Raw genomic sequence first — 25,354 nt, 5'->3', positions numbered from 1 at the left:
AATACTCTGAGGACAATGGGGATTCTGAAATCAGAAATAAGTGTGAGCGGAGCTTGAATGATAATGAACCTTCAGAGAATCTCCCAGTATGCCCTATTTTGCCACTTCACTTTGAGTCCTAGATTTGCTCTAGAGCCAATGTTTAAAAGCTTTTAGGCAGCCTTCTCAAAAAGTTGGAAAAAGACTAAAAGCCCACAAAAATGTTGAGTAGTTCGAAAATTTTTCCTCAGCCCTTCCCAAACTCCTAGTGTCTTAGTGATATTACAGTTGATGGAAGATAGTATCAGCACCCTGCAAAAAAAGGAAAATGTCATCACAGTCGTTGTGGGCTATTATTTTCCATTTAAAATCTATGAAGATTAAAGACTGAAGGGACCTCAGAGATCATGTGGTCTGAGCTTCTCATATTACCACTCAGGAAAGTTAGGCCCAGACACTCTTCAAGGTCTCACTGATAGTAGGAGAACTAAAATTTAAACACAAATCCAGCACACTTTTCACTGTACATCCCTCATCATCTCTATGGCCTTTGACTATTCTTCATCTTGAAATCTGAGCTCCAGCTCATAGCGTTGTCTGGACCATTCTTTTCCTTTCTGCTTTTGGAGTTTCTCACATTCTACCCCCTCCAACAATTTGATCTCAGTCCCCCAAAATGTCTCTTTTCCTTTGGGCTATCCTTTGTTTCCTCAGCCTATATCTGGAAATGGGTTCTTCCTCCTGATCACTGGGGAACACTGGCTTTGCCTGATGGCTGTGGTTCCCTGACTCTATTCTGCCCCCACTTTCTTCACTGAAAGTATCCCAAGATCCTTTGGAGTAGGCTGGTGTTTCCATAAGGCAGATGAGTTGAACTGTGAGAGCAGTGAGTTAGTACTGGCTGCCAACGACCCCTAACCTAAAAGGGATACTAGCTTCTCTCCTAACCAGAGAATGCTTGGAGGCAATAATTAAGGTAAATAAATTCAGAACCCTCAAGTTTATATCCACATGGGCTGAATATTTTTAGGCCAAGTCTACTTTCTTCCAAAGTCTGGACTCAAACTCATTTTTGTGATGTTCAGAATAATTAGAATAGAGATGACCACGTCTGGTCTGGAAGTCTATAACAGAAATCTTCTCCCTCTTTGACCACAGGGCCTGGTCACATCAATACCGCTAAATAACAGCAACCCTCAGAATCCTGGCAGGGAGATAAGAAGTAAGCATTCACAAGCCCATTCCAAAGGCAACAGAAACAAGGGAAAGAAAGACAAAAAATATGTCTGGCCACTTCTGAAGTAAAGCTGTTTTAGGGGATACAGAGTCAGTAGGTAGAGAGTTTCAGGTTTGGGAAATGAGAAGTCCTGATGAAAAACAGATGTAATGTTTTCCCTGGGAGATCACCATCTGTAAAGCAAGCTTCAGTAGCCTCTCTTTCGGTGAGGGCAACAAACGAATTCATGTTCACTCAAATGGGTGTGTCCATTAGCTGAACACAAGTAGTGGTTCCCTTGGATAATTATCATCTCCTGCCCAGTCACTGCCAAAAAAATAAAATGTCATGGCTTGGAGTGGGAACTTGTAAAAAGAAAAAGTACAGTGATCAAGGCCAACCCTCTTCTAAACTAACTACCTCAAGTAAGTCATCAATGATGGATTAAACCAGACTTGTTTAGGAAATAGTAAATGTCTAGTAAGACAAAGGTTTGAATTTCAAGCCTAGGAATCATTTGCAAACAAGTTTGTGTGCATGTAGGGGTGGGAAAGAAAGGGGTTAATTTAATATTTTTTTCTACTTTAAATGTGGTATTACGACTCCTTATTCAGAAGAATAAACACATCTCACTTTTGTCCCCAAGAAAATGTCCAAGTCCACATTGAACAGCCTGACAGAGATCCTTGCTTTGGGAGTAAAAAGAGGAGCTGGGGATTTCGAAATGCACAGAGACCTTTCTCTCACTCTCATGAACAATCTGCCTAATATTTCCCTGCAGAAGGGCAACAATTTTCAAAAGGTCACATGATGTTATTTCAGCAAAGTAGGAACAAGAAAGAAAAAAAAAAGAGCAATGCACGTAAGAATATGTATCTGATAACAATCTTTGGCAAAATGCTTCCAAAGCAGAAAAATCATATCTACTTAGTCCTAAGCAAAACTGCCTTGAAACTCAATATCTGTAATTCTTTAATAAAGACAATAAGTTTTGTTTGCCAAGGATTAGTTTAACTCTGACAGTTTACTGAGAAGCCAATTCCTTTTCTGGTCTTTATTCACATCTTTTCTCAGTGCAAGTATAAGGAGACGGACAGACAGACAGAGAAAAGGACAAATAGATGGGAGTGGGGGAGACTTTGGTTGTTTGATGTGAATGTATGCTATGACTGACCTCGATGAATTTATGGAGAAGTTTGAGAAGAATCTATCCCACTCCCCTCCCCTCCATGCCTGCCATTCTTGCTGGCTGAAGTTCTACCATATGGCTAGTTCATAGGATTACATAGATCAAGAGTTGAAAGGAACCTGAGAGAACATCCTTTTACAGATAAGGAAACTGAGGTCCAAGGGAGATAAATTATTTGTTCAAGGTCCCACATGTAGCAAATTGCAGTCTTCCTATATGGCATGATTGGCATGCCCATGACATAGTGAAGTTTCCCCCCCCCCAGGCTAAGGGAAACACCCTCCCTTATAGAGAGTTTGGCCTTTAGGTACCATTTATAGCCCAGCAGTAATAGAATAAATGCTAGTGGATTGTCTTAAAAGTGACTCATTGAGAGCAGGAGGGTGGAGAGGGGACCAGTGAAGAGACAGATCCTCAAGAAGAGGAATACAGATCCCAGATTGTTTAGTTCAAACTCTTCTTCGTTTTGTACTGAAGTAAACTGGGAATCAGAAAGATGAGGTGATTAGCCCAAGGTCACGTAAATAGGAAGGAGCAGAAAGGCTGGGATGTGAGTCCAGCTTCTCTGACTCCAAACCTAGCCCACACATCTTCTAACTAAAAAAATAAAAAGTACTCTGCCTTTATGTGTAAGCCATCACAAATACAAAGAAACTTCATGTACCTTCACTAGGTTGAACTTCAGGACAACCCTGGGAAGTAGGTAGTGCCAGCTCCTTTAGGACTTACGGGGGGTCACATATCTAGCAAGGAGAAAATTGGGCATGGAAAGCATGCCGGCTACCTGTGGACGGGATATGAGGGCTCATGGGGCTCCTGATCTGAGGATCACCTGAATCAGTCGCTCACTTTGACAGCGAGAATTTAATCTGTGCCAGAAAGTAGCATTCTCTAGGCCTTCTATTACTCCCTAAGGGCCAAGATCAGCACAGTGGCCATCAAGAATTGGGGATCAGTTACCCACAAAGTGGCTCTCTACCTGCCTGGGCCCAGCAGCAAACCAGGGCAAGTTCCCTGTTTGATGAGCCTCCTCAACAGGCCCTGAAGTCCAGACACTGAACGAGCACTGGTCTAAGAAGGATTGAAAAAAAAAGTCTCTGAAAATTTCATTCTAGGAATGGAAAAAGAGATTGTAAGAGGGATTGAATGCAAGTCTTTTAATCTTCGGAAGGAAAGTAATAAATCAAAAAAACCCATCTTTCTGAAAGTGGTGAATCCTCATCTGCTTGTTCCAAGAAGGATGCTGCTCTCATCCATGTTTCTATATTCCTTGCTTAGGTACATGTGCAGGTGGAGAGGCAGATAACCCGACGCTTAAATGGAACTACTAAATGGGCTGGTTCTCCCAAGAAAGCAGGAATTCAGGAGAGCATTCAAAGAACCTGGAACTGCTGTGTATTGATTAGACAGCACTAAACCTGTTTCTGGACTTTGATGATTAATTCAGGCTATAAAAATCTATATGAGAAGCCTAAGACTGCTTGTAAGAAACTGTAGAAGGTGACCTATCTCACCCTGAGGTCCTGAATCGCTAGGACATAGGTGACTTTGGAAATAAAGCACCAAGTCTAAAAGGCAGCTTCTGGGGGCAGCCAGTATGCCCAACTCCCCCAACAACTTGATCATCTATTCCAATTTTGAATGATTTCTGACTGAAGTGAATTGCTGCAGGAGACGCGATCGATAAAATAATTGCTTCCCACGTGGAACCGGTTATTTGTACCTTCAGTCTGACAAGGCACCTTGAAAATTGCAAGAAAGAGGCTGTTTTTTCCTCCCTGATTCATGCTCTGTTGTTGTGTCTGGCACTGTCACAACTGAGCTTTGCCTTCCACCATGAAAGCCAAGCCAGAGATCACAGCACAGGACAATGTGAGCTAGCTCTGAATTAAGCTCCTGGCTTCAAAGTGCAGGGCTCAGAGAGCTGGGTAGGAAATGTTGTCCTGTCATTCTGGAGAAAACGCGCTCACACACACATACACACACACATGCGTGCACACACGCGCACACACACACATACACTCACAAATGTGCAAATATATACACACATGCGCACACATATACATACACGTATCCAAATGAACTGCAGATGTGGGCTTGCGGATTTAATTCACCAATGCTCTCAGACAAACTATTATTATTAGGTACCTACTTTGTACTGGATTCTGTGCTGCGTGCTGGAGATAAAAGGACAAAAATGAACGTCTCTGCCCTCGAGAATATTACTTTCTAATGACAATTATGAAGTAAGCTATGCAGGAAGTTGACAATGACCTAAATTAACTCAAAGTCCAATGGCAATTAGGGTTGATATTAGAGTTAAGAGATTTGAGAAAAAGAATTGTGGTTTTTGTTTTTTTTTTAACAAAAATGGATGTAAGCCCTCAGAGCAGCTGTGGGAAGTAGCACGGGGCATTAATCTAACACTTCATTCAGCATGTAACGTAGTGGGGAAAAGAGCTGACTGGAAAGAACTGGACAGGAATAGATTGCTTTAAGTCTTATGTGTGGGTGGACTGTGAAGTGTGGAGATATTTCAGAGAGTAGTTGGGAAGTACACTCCCCGTAGCCCAGTCTCCCTCTGCTCACCGGCTGATCCTTTAATTTACAGATCATTTTAGTTAGAGGCTTTTGTCCTGCCAGAATGAAGCCTTCTGGGAAGGGATCCTTCACGATGGGATAATGGGGAGGAATTCAACAACAGAACCTGTGGGATGGAGGCCTGGGGTTGATTAATCAATAGCTGTAGGTCAAAACTCTAAGGGACCAATGAACACCCTTAGACATTATGAGAGAGGTTTGTCCATTTTGCCAGTAGAGGCTCAGCTCCTTGGGAAATATCCATCCAATCCTACTACTAACAAGAAGATGCAAGGAATAGTATCCATGAGCAGGACTTACTGAGTTCATTGGCCTAGGGCACCAAGCCTCTCTAATGGACTGGCTTCCAAGTATCTTGTTGAGCTGCCAGTCAGGAAATGGCCTCAACAGTTAGCTTAATGAGCAGAGAAAACCCTGATGCTATGAAAATTCTAGAAAGAATAACTCTTTAAGCTACTATCAATCAATCCTCACCAAGTATTTATTAAGCGCTCACCATGTGTCCAGGTACTAGGTTAGTATCTGAGGATACAAAGTCAAACACAGCCCCTGTGTAAACACATGCACATATATTTGTAAACATGTATGTTTATATAAATACATATATGTGTGTATGTATATATTACATGTATTTATCTGTGTGCTCTGTGTGTATGTATGTATAGGGATGGGGACTGAACCTGTGATCTCATCGCTATAGGATAAGTAAACTCCTTCAACCCATGAAAGCAGCTTAAAATCTTAGTGAGCTTTCTAGAGCACCAAGAGGTTAAATAACTTATCTAGGGTCATGTAGCCAATATATGTCATAAGAGGAGCTTGAACCCAGTTCTTTTAAGTGCTGAGGCCAGTTCTCTATCCACAATAATAAACTACCTTTTTCATATAGAAGAAACAAAATAAATACAAGGTAGAATTTGAATTCATCTGTTCTTCATACCTTAGTGTGACTACAAGGGAAGAAAAGGCTAGTGAAGGAAATAAGCATTAATTAAGCACCTAGAATCTTGGGCTCAGCTTAATAATCTATAATTTAATAGGAATAATTATAAAATTTTGAACTCAGGTAAAAAAAATCAGTTTCACAAGTACAGGATTGGGGAGACAAAAGGAAGATGTCACTATGTAAAAAAAGTGAGCAATAAAAATATGCAGGTGAATGGCCTATCCCTCAATGTCACTTTGCACCAATTTGGTAAGTATTTCATATATGCTTATTATTATAAGGCAGGGAGTTATGATATCTTGAGTTGTTACCTTCTCCCTGACAAAGGGGATAAACCTGAAACCCAGAAAGGGCACTTACAGGCTAGCAGTCTCTAAGTCCTCTATATGACTTGGGATCTTCTCAGAGCCAGTCTGTAGGGAGTTGTTACCTGAGAGTTACCAAGCATGCTGAGGGATGATATCATCTAACTTGCCCCTCTGCTTAGTAAAACCAGTTGTTTCCCTGAACTCTTGGGCTTCATCCTTTCATCCATTTTACCAGAAAAAGGGATGTCTAGAAAAGCCTATAGGATAAATGTTGTCTCCCCTCACAGAATGTATGCACCTTGAAGACAGATATTGTTTGAATCCCTAGTGTTTATTTTTAAAATTTTTATTCATTTTGAACTTAAATACAACAAGACCACAAAAAGCATTTCTGTATACACAGCATAACACAAAAAGAAGATTCAATATGAAACCATGGATCTTTACTTTTTAAAAATACTACGTATTAAACACTACACATCATTTTCAAAGCTACCCTTCTTTTCTATACTTCTGAGTTTTCTTTTGTTTTCTGCTGTGCAATTTTTATTTTTATTTTTTCTCCCTCCCTCCTCACCTCTCATTAAAGAAGGCCACCATTTGATAGAGATCTGTAGATACATATATGTACATATACATATACATATATATGTGTGTATATATATATATGTACACACATATGCATATACATATTATATATGTAAAATCATACTATGCATATATTTATTTACCAGTTCTCTCTCTGGAGGTGGAAAGCATCTCTCTTCCTATGTCCTTTGTAGTTGATCCAAGTATTTACAATAGTCAAAATAACAGACATTCACAGTTGTTCTTTGAACAATGTTGCTGTTACTGGATACAATGCTCTCTTGGTTCTGCTCATTTCACTCTTCATTATTTCATGCAAATCTTTCCATATTTTTCTAAAATCATCCAGCTCGTCATTTCTTATAGTAGTATTCCATTACAATCATATACTACAACTTGTTTAGCTATTCCCCAATTGACGGGCATTCCTGTCACTAGTGTTTAGCTTAGTGACTGGCAGTGATTCTTTAAGAATGACTGTTGATTGATTGGTGGTAGATGGACTAGAGACCATGTCATATAATAATCAATTGAAAGAGCTGGAGTTGTTTAGTTGAAGAAGAGGGCACATGCAAAATCATGACAGTTGTTTGATAAAGGGATTAAACTTGTTCTGATTGGACTCAGAGGCAGAACCAGGGACAACAATTAGAAGTTACAAAGAGATTCAGACTTTAGGTCAATGTAAAAAAAAGATTTCCAAATGATTTAAAGACATACAAAAGTGGATTGGCATACCATGGAATGTAAGGAATCCTCCCCCACTGAAGGTATTCTTTCTTTTTAAAATTTTATTTGTTTTATTGTAAACTTAAGAAATGAAACAAGCATTTCCCTAGCATAGTAGAATAGAAAAAAAAAGATGATTATACATAAAATTACAAATCTATTATGTACAACTTGCTATTCTTTTTAAATATATAATAAAGTTATGATGCAATTTTTTCCCTCTTTTTCTTTCCTTCCTTCTCCCTTCCCCCCACCCCACTGGTTTTCAAGTGAACTTTAGATAACCACTTGTCATCAATGTTGCAAAGGGAATTATCAAGCAATGGGGTGAGATTAGGTGGCCTCTGAGGTTCCATGCAGAGCAAATTTGCACAATGTCTACTAAAGCAAAGTCTTAATCTGAGGTACATGAACTTTTAATGATAACTATATTTTAATGTAATCAATTATTTTATAATCATTCATTTTATCTTATGCATTTAACACAATATTTTGAGGAAGGGTCAGTTGACTTATCAGACTGCCAGTTGGCTTATCAGCCTGCCAAAGGAGTTCAAGATACTTTTTTTAAAAGGTTAAGAAATAATTTGCTAGATAGAATGGCAAAGCCTGAAGATCTTGCTTTTAGAAAGTAAAAAAAAATGGATGATAGGCACACTGAAACATTGTTGGTGGAGCTGTGAAATGGTACGGCCATTTTTGAAAAGCAATTTGGAATTATTCAAATAAAAGTAAGTAAAATGTCCATACCTTCAAACCAGAGACTTCATTACTGGGCTTATACCTCAAGGAAGCCATTGATAAGAAGAAAATCCCTATATACATAAAAATATTCATAGCTGCATGTTTGTGTGTGTGTGTGATAGCAAAGAACTAGAAACAAAGTAGAATCCCATTGATTGGGGAATGGTTGAACAAATTGTGATAAATTAACTTAATGGAATATTGCTCTATTATAAGAAATGATGTGTGTGATGGGTAAAGAGAAGCACAGAAAGACCTTTGTAAACTGATGCAGCATGAAGTAAGCAGAGCCAAGAAAACAACAACTGTAAATGAAAAGGAAAAGAAATCTCTGCTGTCAAGACCTTACATTCTATTGGGTGAGGGAGGAAAGATAACATATATGCATATAAATATCTAAATATCTTTAAAAATAAATATGTTATTAGTGGGGGAGAAGGGAGGCCAATAGCAGCTTGAGGATAAGGAAAAGTCTCCGGTAGAAGGTCGAATTGGATGATGAAGATCCAGAGAAGTCAGGTAAGGATCATCCATTAAAGGATCAGAGAAGAGACACATAGTGGGTATTTGGTGACTCCCTGGAGTTTTGTCTTTTTTGTACATAGTTGTTGCACGTTGTTTCCCACATTAGAATGGAAGCTCCTTGAAGGCAGAGATTGTTTTTGTCTTTCTTTGTATCCCCACAGCTTAGCTTTGTGTCTGACACCAAGTAAGTGTTTAATAAATGTTTGTTGATTGGCTGCTAGGTGGTACTGAGACACCTGTTTTTCCAACTGATAATAACAGAGAGAATTCTGCTATCTTCCCAAGGCATGTATTCTCTGGAGATCCTTCAGTCACACTTGATGACTAATTTTCAATTCTGGTAATTCATGTGGGCATAAATGATACTCTCAGAAAGAATCTAGAAAGCATGCCTGAGGATTATGAAATCATAGGCAGAAAGTTGAAGAACTGAAGGACATAGTATATTTTCATCATTCCTGTTGATCAAAGGAAAGGGCTTCAAATTAAAAAAGGAGATTTCAGAAGGAAAGAGCTGGTTAAGAATATGAGGTCTAAGAATGGGATTTGGATTTCTGAAACAGCTTAAAATCTAGGAATGATAGGCTCATTGCCAGGGATGGAGTCTATCCAACAAAGTGTGTTACAAAAGCTATTTGCCTAGAATTCTGAGAATCTAATCAAAAAGAATTTAAAATGAAAAGGAAGAGAGAGGGAGAAAATTGCTATATGAGAATCAATCTACATACCACAGAGAATAGCTTCAATATAGGAAGAAGACTAACAGATAAGCTGGTCAGAAATCTCCAAGAGGGTAAATCCAAAAGAGAAGCCAAAAGTCAGTCAGCTAAAGCCATGACTTCTGATGACAGCTACATAAGATAGGGGTAATAAGCAAGGTGAAGTAGAAATCATAATTCGATAAGACCTTTCAGGTGTCTTAAAGATGTAGAGAGATGGACTCATGACTGAAGTATGACTCTGAAAGGACATCCTCTATTCAAAAGGAATAGGGACGATGTCTCGGGGAAAGGGTAGAAAGCAGATATGCTCTTGTGAGAAAATTCAGGAACCACAATTTGGGGTGGGAAGTATGAAGGAAAGCAGTTAGATGATCATCAAAAGAGTCAGTGACAAAGCAATACTGGAATCACACTATATGACAGACCACCTGTACAGACAGATGAAAGAGATGAAGAGTCTGGGGAACATATAAAACATATAGGAACATGACATGACATAGTTGTGATGGGGCACTTCATTATCCAAACATTTGCTGGAACTCTCAGCCAAAAGCAAGAAAAGTCAATGATTCCTTAAGCTAACTTGCCTTAATGATAATTTCATCCTTCAAAAGGTGAAGGCATCAGCTAGGAGAACTGTTATTCTGGAATTATATCTAACCAACACATACAACTAATTGCTAAAGTAAATGCAAACCTCTAGGAGAGAATCTAGAGGGGAGAGGAATGAGCACACTATCTCAAAATCTGAGTTATAGGAGGGGAAAGTGGGATCATGACTCTGGATTTTAAAATATTTAAAATATTTCAGTATTTAAAATAGTTCAAAGACCTTATAGGCAAAATCCAAAGAACTAAAATTCTACTGACTACCTGAGTCAACTCAGGTTGTATGGGAAACTCTTAATGACAAAATTCTGAAAGCACAAAAAAACCCCAATTTCAATAAAAAAGAAAAGGAGGAATTTCTAGGGAGATGGATATGGATACACAGGAAACTCTTTGACTCACTTTTTAAAAAAAATGCATATACAGAAAAGGAAAAGAAGGGCAGTAATTGAGAATAGATTAAAAAGTGTGTCACAGTCCTATGAGAATAATGTCAAGAGTGCTATGGTTCAGAATAAGCTAAAAAACAGTAAGGAAAGCTAAGACAGAAAGTTTTGCTTTATTCTTAATAACTCCATTAGAGGAAGGAGAATCAGCTCATCATAGTGGATAGAGAGCTGACCTCAGAGTCAGGAACGCCTGGCTTCAGGTCCTGCCTCTCACAATGCTGGTGGCATCCTTTTGATAATCCATGTGACCCTATGTAAGTCTTTAAAACTATAGCTTTCTCAGAAGATGCCAGTCTACATGGGTAGGGGAGGTTCTTGACTGGGAAGTTGTTTTATTGACAACATCACAGATCTTGTCTAAGGAAAAAAAGATGAGGAAAATGAAAGATTCAAAGAAGAAATAAGACTACTGAACAAAATAGATAGGATGATTTTAGCAGACCACAGTGAAAAGGCAGAATTGGTTAACTCTTGGTTTGCTTCTCATTTCTTTGTCAAGGAAAAAGATCTTTAGATTGAAAGAACAGAACAACAATGACTAATACAATATTAACATAAAAAGCAAATGACAAAATGGTAAAACACACACACCTCACTAACCTTGATGAGTTCAGCTAACCAGATCTAGATGAACTACCGCCCAGGGGTGAACAGGAATGAACTGGCTGATGTGATTGCTCAACTACTATATTAGAGTCCTAGGTAATTAGGGGAACCCCCCCCCCCATCAGTCCTGAATCATCTCTGTCAAAGTCCCCTGGATGGAACATGCCTGGAGCTGAACCTCTTTCAGTGGCCATGTGTTATGCTTACAGCTGGGTGGCTTCTGGTGACATAATGCCCTACTTCTTTCCTAGTGAGCCACATGGGTTTTGGCTCAGCACTGAAGTGCTTAGCACTTTAGGATGACACAGTGGCAGTGCAGGAGCAAAAACAGGGCCTACAATCCAAACTGTATGAGAGAAGATTGGCCATAGGGCCATAGGACCAGGAAGAGCTATCCACTCAGTAGACCTTAAAGGGAAGGACCTTTCTCTTCCCATATGCTGAGCATTTCAAGACTTTTGAGTCTCTTTCTTGACTTCCTGTGGTAGAAATGGCCAACAGAAGTGTACATGGTAGCCAACACATGTACTGGCCTAAGTGAGAATAAAGCATATTCTCAAAACCCTAGCTTCTTCTGATACTTTGTGTTTTTTGACTGACCATAAGTGATTCGACAGTGACTCCACAATGGACATTTCCAGTCTTAGAGGCAACTTTGTGAGTTTGGAAGTTCCAGAGGCCCCTCAATTGGTATGAGCTACACTACAAGAATTGCCCTATACAGCTACTACAGTTTTTCTCTTTGAGGAAATGATTACCAAAGGTAGGAGGAGTCCACCTCTGTCCAGACTTGCCAAACAATAAGGACTTTGAACAGGACAGTGCAGATCTTAGGTGAAAGTGAAATGCTTATTCAACAGTATCACAAAATGTGTCATGTTTTGATATTTTAATTATCATTTTCATAGGAGGATATAACAGTAGTTAAAAGTTATTGCTGCATTCTTAAATCTTTGCAAATATACCTACATGAGCATTAAAAAAAAAAAGCATTGAGTGCCGGGTCTGGAACGAGGAAGAACCAAATCCAGCCTTAGACAATTACTAGCTATGTGGCCCTAATGAATTCACTTAACCTCTATTTGCTTCAGTTTCCTCATCTGTAAAATGGGGATATTAATACTTCCCAGGGTTGTTGTAAGGATCAAATGACATAACAATTGTAAAGCTCTGAGCACAGCATCTGGCAAATATTAAGTGTTGTATAAATGTCAGCTACTTAGTATTACATGGAGGAAATAAGAGCTATCCTATACATGATGGACTTTGTAAATTGAGTCCCTTTCTATCCCACCCCATTTGGGGAGACTTTGTTGTTGTTCAGTCTTTTCAGTCATGTCCAGCTCTTCACAACCCCATTTGAGATTTTTCTTGGCAGAGATATTGGATAAGTTTGCTATTTCCTTCTCCTGTTCATTTCACTGATGAGGAACTGAGGCAAGCAAGATTAATGGGTGAGACTTGCCCAGGGTCACACAGTTAGTACATATCTCAGGCCAGATTTCAAGTCAGGAAGATGAGTCTTCCTGAGCTAAATCTAAATATAAAATGATTTTTCCCTCGGGAATGGGATATAAAGACCTCTGTATAGAGTAAGAAAGGAAAAAAAAAAACATCTAAACCCTCTCTTTAGAGACCAAGCTCCCCCAGAACTAAATCCAGTCTGTGCAAATTGGTCTAGATTTGAAAAGTGTTCTGTTCCGGATTGGCCTGATGCAGGCCAGTCTCCTGATAGTTTAAGTTTGATATTGAAACAAAATGAGATACTCATTGGCTCATCCAACAGTTAACAATAGCAGATTTACTTAACCTTTGCAAGGGAGGCTGTTCAACAAAGATATGCACTGACAACACCTGGATTTACTTCAGCAGATAAAAGGTTCCTTGCCCAAGGAAGGCAGTCTCTTGAGACAATAATGTCTTAGGGATGGTTACAATAGCTCAAGGAAAAAAAAAACACAAAACAACCTAGCCTAAATTGTATGGGGGAGGGGGTTAGGTCAGGATATTGTTCCTACTTGGTGGTAGAAGGAGAGAGTGAGTAGCCTCATCTGGGACCAGCTGTGATTGGGTTGTGATGTTAGATTTCTATCTGGAAGGGACTAAAGAGAATATCTAGTTATAGATAGGGCAGCTAGGTGGCACAATAGAGTGTCAGACCTGGAGTCAAGAAGACTCATCTTCATGAGTTCAAATCTGGCCTCAGAGACCCTGGGCAAGTCACTTAACCCTATTTGCCTCAGTTTCCATATCTGTAAAATGAGCTGGAGAAGGAAATGGCAAAACCACCCCAGTATCTTTGCCAGGAAAATCCCAAATGGGGTCACAAAGAGTCAGACACAACTGAAACAACTGAACGACAAGTTATAGATGAGGAAACAGAGCCAGAGAGATTTTGTACCTTTAGTGACCTAGCCCACCCCTCCTTGTCACTTTGCAGATGAAGAAACTCAGGCCCAGGAAATTAATGTTGTATCCCCATAAACAGCTATCTTATATAGGATGATATGTGTATATATCTTCCATGGGAAGGTCAGAGGTACTTTCAGATAAGGCCTCTTTTATCTGCCAGAGCCTTACCCTCACTCTCTTACTTTTCTATTGGTTTCATGAGGCTGATGAATATTCTTTTTCATTTTCTTAGGACAATTTGTTTGTCACTGGACAGTGAAGATGAAAAATAAAGCATAATAAAGTATGTCACTACAGTATTGTTGATGACAAGACCAGGCTTTGGTAAAGAGGCAGGTGAAAGGGCTGCTTCTGCCTCTCCTCCCAATTGGCTGGATAGTGCAAAGTTCTGTTACAGCAGAGATTTTCAAGAATTCTTCTCCTTCCAGAAGAAAAAGAAAGGAAGAAAGAAAGAAAGAAAGAAAGAAAGAAAGAAAGAAAGAAAGAAAGAAAGAAAGAAAGAAAGAAAGGAAGGAAGGAAGGAAGGAAGAAAAAAGAAAGGAGGAAAGGAAGGAAGGATGGAAGGAAGAAAGAAAGGAAGAAAGGAAGGAAGGAAGAAAGAAAGGAAGAAAGGAAGGAAGGAAAAAAGGAAGAAAGAAAGAAAGAAAGAAAGAAAGAAAGAAAGAAAGAAAGAAAGAAAGAAAGGAAGGAAAGAAAGAAAGGAAGAAAAGGATGGAAGGAAGAAAGAAAGGAAGGAAGAAAGGAAGGAAAGAAGGAAGGAAGGAAGGAACGAAGAAAGGAAGGAAGGAAGGAAAGAAGAAAGGAAAGAAAGGAAGGAAGGAAGGAATTTCAAATTTATGTACACCTGAAACTGATCTGGCATAATCCTGAAAGGGTTTAGATACGGGGTATCTGAAGCCCATAAATAATCCCCTCTCCCAGTTTATTAGGGAAGAGCACTAGGAGAAGCAAAGTTCATTAGTGTTGAAATTACCTTGCTCAGGAATGGGTGGAGATGGTAGTTTTACTGAGCACACAGCGGGGTCAAGGGTTTTGAATGCTGGATTCCAGAAGGAACAGAAAAACTGTTTGGTCTGAGCTAAGCCATGGCAGGAGCGTCTGTGTGCATATACCACTTCCTTGTTTGGGGCTGGTATATTTTCATCAACTGTTATTTCTCCTTCCAAGGAGCAGAGCAGCAATCATTGCAAATGTTCCCGTATGGAGGCCAGTGGAAATACTTGACAATACTGAATCTGGTAAGTCTAAGTCTGTGCTGCACCAGGGACCAATCTGTCTATTTGCTTTTCTACCATCTGTGCCTCCAGACAGAAAACTTTTGTTTTTAGAAGAAAAAAAACTCCATTATTTGAATCTTCCTTCTCTTCATTGCTTGAGACTTTTGGCATTCTGTTTTCCTAAACAATGGGCTACAAGTAACTCATTTGGAGCAGTGTCTGTGGGGTGTCTAGGTAAGCCAAATGTCAAGAGGTCTTCTGAAGAGACTGACCCAGAATTCTTCTCTGATAATCCCAGGGAGGCAGCTAAACATCAGTGATGACATCACTGATCTCACCCTCAATGCAGAAAGGAATTTCATTCTGTGCAGCAGGCTTCTTAGCTTTTCCTGGATACTGAGGAAGTTGGTGACAAGGGCAACGTATGTTGTGTAGGAAGTGTAATTTTGAATGGAGGAAGCATGCCATTTTTCAGCACGCAGAGAATAGCAGATTTACCTTGGAAACGGCAAACATACTTTGCCAAATTCAGCTCCCACTTCCATTTTTATAGGCTCGGTCTCCAAGTGAAAGGGTAGGCCTCCTGAGCAACAACAACAAAAAGCATGTATGTGAAAAACATTCCCATGACAGTGCTCCTTTTGTCTTCTAAATTCTTATGACCATACTGTATCCTGAAGAGTGAGCCACGAATAAATGACCAACATGCTTTATAAGCATAAATTTTAAAACAAGAAAAGCCAAAAGGTCATGGTGGGGAATACTTGGCAGACTCATTTAAAATTTAGGCATCTAGGTGGTATAGTGGTTAGAGAGCTGGACCTAGCATCAGGAAGGTATAAATTCAAATCCAGCCTCAGACATGTGTAACCCTGGGCAAGTTATGATGATATTTATAAAGAGCTTAGCACAGTGCCTGGCTTAATGAAAGCTTATTCCCTTCATTTTAGCTTGGCAAGGAATTCTGGAACACCTCACAAAGGACTTATAACTAGGTTCACATCTATCTTAGTTTGGGGCATGGGAACAAAATTTAGAGCCCTCGTTTATCCTGCTACAATTTAGAAAGCGAAGGTTTTCAGAAAGCCGTGTTTTGCCAGAGAAAATGAAGCACAAAATTTGCAAGTGAAGGGAGGTAGGAGGGCTTCTGATCCAAAGGCCTAGAGGTGACGTCCCATCCTTCCTGGCCCAACTGGTGGAGCTTGTCTTGGATGCAGAGAGGCCTTTAGATTGCTGAGGGGCTTGGCAGATTGCATTTTGAATGCAGCTGCAATGTGTTTGTAAATATCAAAGCTGCTGCTTGATTTAATCACAGAATTTGCTCAAAAAAACCACATTGTTTTTATAGAGCTACAGCAACACAGAGTAGAAAACTAAGCAACATGCATCTGTCATGTATTTTTGAGAATGGGGAGTAGAAGATGGAGGAAGGGCTATGTCTGGGGGCTAGGACTAGAGTTCAGATTTGATTCTAGTTCTAGTATGGATGTCTCTCTGTTAAGTCAAAGTCAACATGTCCACAAACAACCTTCTCATTGTAGCCCCAAACTAGGTCACTTACCCCTTTCTACTAGTTGATCCACAATGCTCTGCTACCCTCTTTCCCCTTCTCTTATCCAATCAGTCAGGAAATCCTATTGTTTCTTGCAAATGTCTTTTGGCTTTGTTTCTTTTTCTCTATTCCCAGTAGCACCACCCAAGTCCATTTGGCTGGCTCCATTCCCAAGGTCCCGCCCCTCATTATGTCACACCTATTGCATTAGGCTCCATACCAGTCTCTTTGTCTCCATTCCCTCTCTGTTCTAACCTACCCCACATCTTGAGGCTAACCTCATCTATTATGATGCTTTAACTGCTTTACTCTTGCCATTTCCTTGCTCAAGTACCTACAGGGGCTCCCTCCTGTCTACTGGATCAAATCCAAACTCATGTTATGCAGATCTTCACGTGGCCCCACCCTACCTGTTCAGTGGGAAAATTCTAATAAGAAAATTCTCCTCTTCTCAGGGCTGTCATCTCACAGTTGCAAACACATGGCATCTTTGAATTTCTATTGCACACTACGCCATTTAGCACTTGTTAATAATTTGCCATTATCTGGTTGTTTTTTGTTCATCCCCAACAAATTAACAAGTAGTTATTAAACACATACATAATTGAACATCATATATGTTCAAGACTAGCTGCTAGGTGACAAGAAAAATGTAAGGAATAGGTCCTCATACTCAAGGAACTGAGCAGATTGAGGCCAACTAATGAGGTCCTTCAGCTCCTCATTTCCATGTCTCAAAACCATTCTCTCCCATGTCCTCTAAGACTTTGCCTCAGCAGTCATCTAGCAGTCATCCATGTGTAATGACAAGCAAGGTGGGACTTTTTGCTGTTTTTTGTTTTGGAGTACTTCTCAGCACTAAGTCAATCTAAGTGCCTTTGAGTCTTGCCTTTGTTTCAATCAAGAGTATTTGATTGAAAAGGGAGTCTTTGATGACCTTCTTATGTCATGGGAAGGCCTAGGTCACATGGGTTTGAGTTGCATGGTTGTGATGCCCACTGACCCTGAAGAAGTATATATATATATATATATATATATATATATATATATATATATATATATATATATATATATATATACTGGAGGTTAGCATTCTGCTTTGGGGTTCACTCATTGGAAGAATGTTCCTGTGATTTCGCCAGACAGGATTCTGGGTAGCTATTAAGGAGCCCTCCAGCTTTGAAAACCCAGATGTTGGTGCTTCTCTCTTTGGCAATTGTGTATGTATTGCTATGGTCAGACAGTTAGAAGCCTGTCTGTTGATTCGTGTTTATTTGCCCTGTTTATATAATTTCTGCTTGTAAATTTTGTTTGTGTTTTCTCTAAAGTTCAGGGTGCTGGCTTTCCCCCCTGAACTAAGTGAATAAGATATGTATGTTTGATTAAAGTGAGATTGTAAACCCCTTAAAGTTGCTTTCCTTAGAAAATCAGATCAAAGAACCTGTGTTAGCAGCCCTCCTGTGTGCTGGTGTTATTGGTCTTATATAACCACAGTAGCTACAAGTAACATTGTTGTTACACCATGAGTCTTTCAACATGTTTAAGTCTTAACTCTATTTCATAATTAGCATTCCATCTCTCTTCTCTTCTCCACTACTAAACTCCCTTTAAAAATTCCCTTCCTGATGCCTGTACATCTCTAGTATACACTCAAACACTCAGCCCTTTGTAATCTATTGTGTACATTCACAACTTTACTGAAATTACTTTTTTTAAAGTTTTTTATTTTTCCCCCAGTAATATGTAAAAACAATTTTTAATATTTGTTTTGAAACTTTGAGTCCAAAATTCTCTCCCTTTCTCCCTCCCCAACCACCCTCATTGAGGAGGCAAGCAATTCTATACAGGTTATACAAGCATAGTCATGCAAAACATATCCATAACAGTCACGTTGTGAAAGAAAACATAGACAAAAAAAACTCAAGAAAAATAAAGAAGGTTAAAAAAATATGCTTCAGTCTGCATTCAGACACCATCAGTTCTTTGTCTGGGGCTGGGTAGCATTTTTCATCATAAGTCCTTCAGAGTTGTCTCAGGTCATTGTATTATTGAGAATAGCTAAGTCATTCACAGCTGATCATCCTACAATATTGCTGTTACTTTGAACACAGCACGTTTCACTTTGCATCAGCCCATGCAAGTCGTTCCAGGTTTTTCTTAGAGCATCCTGCTCATCATTTCTTATAATACAATAGTATTCCATCATAATCACATACCACAACTTGTTTAGCCATTTCCTGGTTGATGGGGATTCCTTCAATTTCTAATTCTTTGTTCCCAGAAATAAATTGCTATAAATATTTCTGTACATGTGGGTCCTTTTCCTTTTTGTCTTTTTTAATTTCTTTTGGGGTATACATGGTTTTATAGCCATTGGGCACAGTTCTAAATTGCTCTACAGAATGGTTCAATTAGTTCACAACTCCACCAACAATGAGACAATAGTCTCATTTTTCCCATATTTCCTCCAACATTTGTCATTTTACACTCAGTCATACCCTTCGCATCCCAGTGGCTCCTGTACATCATTATCCAAACCCTGTTTCTCACACCCCCTCACCAGATTCCTCATTCCCATCTCCTCAACCCTCCTACCCTAAAGTTTCAGCCAAATACTACCCTGCCCTTTCACTGTGCTCTCTGGAATGCCTATTCCATAGACAACAAACTTTCCCTTCATCTGAAATCTTTTCCCCTTTACTCTTTTCATCTACCAGTTATTATTGAAACTTGTCTCCTGATCTTCCACCTGTGATAACACAGCCTTCCTAGTCACCTTTTCCATTACTGGCTGTACCTTTTCTCATTCCAGCTGAGGGAGTTGAAATGCTCTTTGCTCCCTACTGTCACTTTCAGGTTCTCCTTTTACCTTTATCCTCAGTAACCTCTCTTCTTTTGAGGTTCGTGGTTTTCATATCTATCACCCAATCAAAATCCTGGTAGCTGCTGTCTACATACCTGCTAAGTAATTCTCCTTTCTTCCTCAATGAGTTCAGTACCTGGCTCACAATTTTCTCTTCTTCCCAACTCCTGCCTTTATTAGGGGAGGAGTATTATATTAACTCTCCCTTAAACACTAACCATTCAGTTCTTCAACCTATTCACTTCCCATGAGTTAATTCTCCCCCCTACTTCATCTACACACAAAGATGGGCATATGCTTGACCTTGCCATCACCTGTGAAAATGTACCACTTCTGTGTTTGAGAATTCTAAAGTACTTTTATCCAGCCATAATGTATTGGCTTTTCACCTCTCCTTCTGCTTTCCCTTATAAAACTCTACTCTGAATCTGCACTATGACCTCCAATCCCTTGATCCCTCAATTCTCTCCCAGGCCATATCTCCTGCACTAACCATTCTCTTCTCTCTCCCCATCTTGACACCTTGGTGAATCAATTCAACTATGCACTCTTTTCCTTTCTCAAACACCTAGGCCCTTATTATATTACCAATTATGTCCAGCCAAGTCTCAGCCTTGGATCATCCCACCATGTTCCACCTTCACTCCTACACATATGCTGTTGAATGAAGATGGAGAAATTTATGCAACTATTCTGTCTGGGTTCACTACAAATTTATGTTACCAATCTCAACTGAGCCCTCACTGCTGCTTGGCAATTGTGACATACATCCCTTATCAACTTACTATCCCACTCTTCACAACTCTTCCAAACTTTTTCATCCCTCCTCAGACCTACCATGGCTTCCCTTCCCCACCCCCATTCTCTCAACTGAGAACTTTGTCTCATATTTCATAGAAAAAAAAATTGAGGACATTTATCATGGCTCCTTCTTCTCCCCTCTTCCGCATTTCTTATCATTCAGATACCTTTTATTACTAGCTCCTCTTTCACCTCTGTCTCATGTGAAGAAGTAGTCTTATTCGTTACCAAGGCTAACCCCAGCACTTGAATTGTTACTGTTGGAGGAGATGTGAGAACATCTCTTCTCCTCCAACATATTGATTGGGTTGGCTGTGGAAATTACCTAAAATAAGACAACAATGAAGTTTGCCTGATCAATTGACTCTCCCTTTCACTTGAAAACTTAGAGGCCATCGCTGGGTTATTAGTTAATCTAATTTCAATATTGCTGTGTCTCAGGGAATGGTGAAACCTGAAGAGAGAGAGAGAGAGATGGGGGGTGGGTCAATGGAGCAATCAGAATATACATAACATTTGTTGATTAAGTTTGCCATCTTATATGGGGATGGTTTGTGGCACCCCGAAACAATTGTAATAGTAACATCAAAGAGCATTGATCACAGATCATTGTAATAGATATAATAATAATAATGAAAAAGTTTGAAAATTTGTGAGAATTACCAAAGTGTGACACAGAGACACTATGAGAGCACATGAGGAAAAATGGTGCTGATGGACTTGCTTGACTTAGGGTTGCCACAAACCTTCAATTTGTAAAAAAAGACTCAGTATCTGCGAAGCTCAATAAAGTGGAGTGCAATATAACAAGGTATACCTATAAAATACCATAAATCTGGAGGACCAGAGTCTTCACTTGTAGTGGATGGGGTTCATGTGAGGGGTGGGTTGTTTGACTCCCTAGCAACCATGACACCTTATCCTTTACGAAGAAGTCTTGATCCTGTGATAGTGCTATGTACCTAGAAAACTGATGTCAACTGAGAATGAAAGAGAGTGACTGTGACTGTTTTTAGACTTGGAGGAGAGTCCTTTCTGATTTGCACTTTCGTCTGGGTAAGTAAAGCTTATCCTATGTTCAATGTATTGGTAACTTGAGTGATTGCATGGGAGATGAATGACTATTTCTTTTTCTGTGGAACCTATATATAAGCTAATTTTTTATGTTTTGGGTGAAAACCCAGGGTAGGGGAAGTATGAACTAAAGATGATGATTTATAAAAAGCCTTTAAGATGGAACCTCATTCGTGTAAGCCCAGAGCTATGATTCCCTCCTAGGGATTTTATAGAAGTCTAAAAGGGCCAGGCTCCCCCGTTACATCCTGGGTCATATCCAGTCATCCTGATGAATATCTGGTCACTAGACCCAGATGGCTCTGGAGGAGAAAGTGATGCTGATGACCTTACACAGTCCTTCCTCACTCAAATCAAAGTCAACTACAAGTCGTGTCATCATTTCCCTGATGCCGTGGTCCTCTTCGAAAATGAAGGACAAACCCAACATAAATAGTTAAGAGAATGTGTTCATCTTCCTGCAGTGGTTTAGTTAGCATTCTTCTTGAAGGCAGAGGAACGACTTAAGGTGACCTCTTAAATTCTCTTCCAGGATTAAGATTGTATAGTTTCAAGACACTGTGGAAGGTATATATCTATATATTAAATATCCCTTAGCCATGACTTTCTTTTTAATTGCTATCCTTACCAAAAAAGAAAAAAATGTCGACTGAGCTGTGTTCCAGGTAGTAAGTTTGTTAATTAGCAATATAATTGAAGGTTAGCTAACAACTTTTAAGAACATCTGCTCAGATCAGCATGAGAGAAGGGCAGGAGGAAAGGCACGAAGGAGTCCTTCATCATAGGCAGACCGGAGAAGACACAAAAACAATGGGAAGAAATTCCAAGGAGAGCAAGCTTTGAATGAGAAGAAATGATTTGTTCCACCTTGCTTGGGCAGGCAAAGATCGACAAGAGAAATCAAAATGATGGCAACATTTGTTCTAAAGATAGTCCAAACTAGAACGCTTTATGTCATTTTACTGTAGCTTTCTCCAGTTTTTCCCCCTCCAAGTTTTTCTACATAGAAGCAATTCATTAATCACTCTATTGTGTTCTAATAGGCAGGTTCTTGCCCAGCACAGGGAGTCAATAAAAACTTAAAATCTTCTTCCTTCAGGAACCTGGTCCTGACTCACAGCAGACTCGTACATTTCACTACACTGACTTTTAATTAGCCAAGAAGTAGGGCACTCACTAGTGTTTTACTTCAGGTATTATACCTCTGTGTATTTGTATTGGCAAGGTACTCCCCTCTCCTTACCAGCTTGGAGCTCCCCTGGGGGTGTCACATAAATATTCTCATCACTGATGATGGCTATGACATGGCAACACTGATAAAGATCAGTAGAAAACAGAACACCATCACCCCGTACATGAGGTTGGCATGTTGGCATCTTGACAGATGCAAGTGAAGCAACGTGCATGTGTGATGATTGGCAAGTTTTCGGGAAGATGAAATTATTGATGAAGAAGAAAGTAGGAAAATGTGAGGAACATGTTTCCTTCCCATCCAAAGTGGTGTGCTGTGGTTGGGAAAGAGGGAAGCAACCCAGGGTGTGCTTACTCATATCACCATGGTAACCCTTGTACTACAAATGAACATGTGGCTTTCAGAGGTGGGGGAGAAGGCCTCTTCCCGAAGAGGGAAAATCAAGGAAGCGCTAGCCAAGTGTTTAACTAGTCACCATGTGTTAGAGTAGGTTCAGCCTCCTCAAACACCCTCGAGCCCTATTCCATTGTTTTGCTTATTTTAAATTCTTATTTTCTTATTCTCATTTTAAACTTGGGTGCCAGAAGAGGATTGTGTTCCAAATCTGGTCACCTCTCTTTTGCTTCTTCATTTTTTCCTGGTCTGCTATTTGTATTGTTTAAATCCACAATTATAGGCTCTAATTTCTAATCTAAACTCATTCCTAATTTCTTTTCTTCTGCCTTTTTCTCTCTCTTACCCATTCTGATGTTTATTTCTCATGATCTCTAGGTGGTATGTCGGAGTTTCTAATGTCTGGCACTATTGGTTCACTTTATTTCATGTTATAATATTTTCCAGCAAAATGGATTTGCTTTATGGTTTTACTTGTTTTACTTTCTGATTGTTAGAAAATTCTCCATTGGCTTATTTGTACTCTGAACTTTTACCGAGGCTTTTTCTCTTGAAATTTGTGAGGTTTGGGCCCAAGAGTAAATCAGTCCTGTACTCTCTGTGATAATGCTTTAATAATGACAATGCTTTAAGCATGAAGAAGGTAAGGGTACATGAAAGGCAAGACTGTACTTATTTTATTCTCAGTGAGACAATATAGTATAATCAAAAAGCATCCTGAATGTATTTGAGAGAGGTAGTAGAGAGAGAGTGGTTGCCAGCACACTACAATCCACAGGGCAGATTTATAAAATAGGGCTCTCATTTTTTAGTAATTCTGCGCTTAGGAGCATGTAGTTATGAAGCAACTTGTGCTTATGCCAACAGATAGAAAGCAACTCCCTAACAACGGGCTGGAGTTCCCAGGCCTGATCTAGGGAAAGGTCACTCTCCTGTTTGGTTCCCTTTGTGCCCTCATGCTTCAAACAAAGGGACAAGAGTAAGGACAGGGTAAACTATATGTATTTAGGAGAAATAATATTAAATCTAGCAAATGTATTCTTTAATAAATTTTAAAAAATGAAAACATAATGAAGCAGAAGTAAGGTAGGGTTAGGTTTGTTTTGAGTCTCTCATACTGGAGTGAGTATACATTATAACAATATACAGCCAGAGGCAGCTAGGTGGCTCAGTGAGTAGAGTGCCAGCCCTGGAGTCAGGAGGACCTGAGTTCAAATCTGACCTCAGACACTTGACACACTTATTAGCTGTGTGACCTTGGCCAAGTCACTTAACCTTCATTCCCTGCTTTCTCCCCCTCCAAAATAAAAAAAGAAAACAATATATTGCCACACACCTCGTTAGAAATCATTTCTCTTCATCTTTTTTTTGCGTGTGAGGCAATTGGGGTTAAGTGACTTACCCAGGATCACACAGCTAGTCACTGTCAAGTGTTTGAGGCTGGATTTGAACTCAGGTCCTCTTGACTCCAGTGGTGCTCTATCCACTGTGCCACTTAGCTGCCCCTATTTCTCTTAGTCTTTAAGAAGGGAATTGTATATGGGCAACCGAGCAGTTGCCATGGGACCACTGACATCTCCCTTTTCTTCTTTTCTCAGGAGTCTCCTAAACTCCTTCTATACCTGTCCAAAAAAGGGATCTTCTATTAGTTTCCTCTCTTCCCAAACGGAACTACCAAATCCCAGGGATTTTGTGGGCAAGTGGCCCTTGCTAGTAGCTGTTACAATATTATTGGAGGTTGGGAGGAGAAGGGGTCAGAAACACCCCAAAGGACAGATTTTCCCTCTGGATTTTAATCTCTTTTAATTAACTCCTCAGATCCCGAGTCTGGTGGCACAGGCTTATGGGACTGTTCTGAATTTTTGTAACTTTGGTTCCAGATTCCTTCAGCTACATTTGGAAGGTTCTAGTCAAAATCTTGAGCTAAAAGGGTCCTGAGAGGCCAGTCCCCTCATTTTACAGTAAATCGAGACCCAGGGAAATGAAGTGATTGCCAAAGACCATAGGGGTAGTAATGAAGGGAAGTGACATTCATTCACAGGTCACTTGATTACAAATCCATGTCCTTTTCCACTACAGCATAGCTTTAATGGGTAGTAATAATGATAGTTAGCATGTATATAGTGCTTTCAAGTGTGCAAAGCACTTTACAAATGTTAACTCACTGGATCCTCATAACAATCCTGTGCAATAGGTACTAATGTTATCTCCCTTTTTTAATTAGATTTTTTATTTTTAGTTTACAACACTTTTAATGTTCTTGAGTTTCAAATTTTCTTTCCTTCCCTTCTCTCCCCCCTCCTCCCCAAGACAGCATGCAGTCCCCTATAGATTCTACATATTCCCTTTTTACAGATGAGGACAATGAGACACAGAGAGGTTGTGACTTGACCAGGGTCATACAACTAAGTATGTTTCTGAGGAAGGATTTGAACTCAGGACTTCCTGACTTTAAGTCGTGTTCTATCTACTGTACCAGCTAGCTGTCTGGTAATCATTAATTCTGACACTAATAATAGAAAGAGACTTTTTGAGAAGAGCGAGGCCTAGAGAGGTTAAGAAATTTGCCTAGAGTCATATCCCTAATGAGGCAGCAAGGTGGCATAGTGGACAGAGTGTCAGGCCTGGAATCAGAAAGA

General features: G+C 39.7%; 1 protein-coding gene across 1 annotated transcript in view; it reads left to right on the top strand.

Moving 5' to 3' along the window:
* The first annotated feature begins 14,708 nt into the window (after window positions 1–14,708).
* LOC118835453 (androgen dependent TFPI regulating protein) overlaps window positions 14,709–25,354 on the top strand; it is a 107,302-nt gene continuing 96,656 nt past the window's right edge. Inside the window, exon 1 of the mRNA XM_036742640.1 lies at window positions 14,709–14,861. Within this exon, the coding sequence (XP_036598535.1) occupies window positions 14,709–14,861 (153 nt within the window). The remainder of the gene's footprint in view (window positions 14,862–25,354) is intronic.

This window comes from Trichosurus vulpecula, chromosome 1 (genome assembly GCF_011100635.1).
Source record: "Trichosurus vulpecula isolate mTriVul1 chromosome 1, mTriVul1.pri, whole genome shotgun sequence".
NCBI classification, from domain to species: domain Eukaryota; kingdom Metazoa; phylum Chordata; class Mammalia; order Diprotodontia; family Phalangeridae; genus Trichosurus; species Trichosurus vulpecula.
Note: the sequence above shows the minus strand (reverse complement) of the source record. Positions and strands in the feature narration are given on the sequence as shown.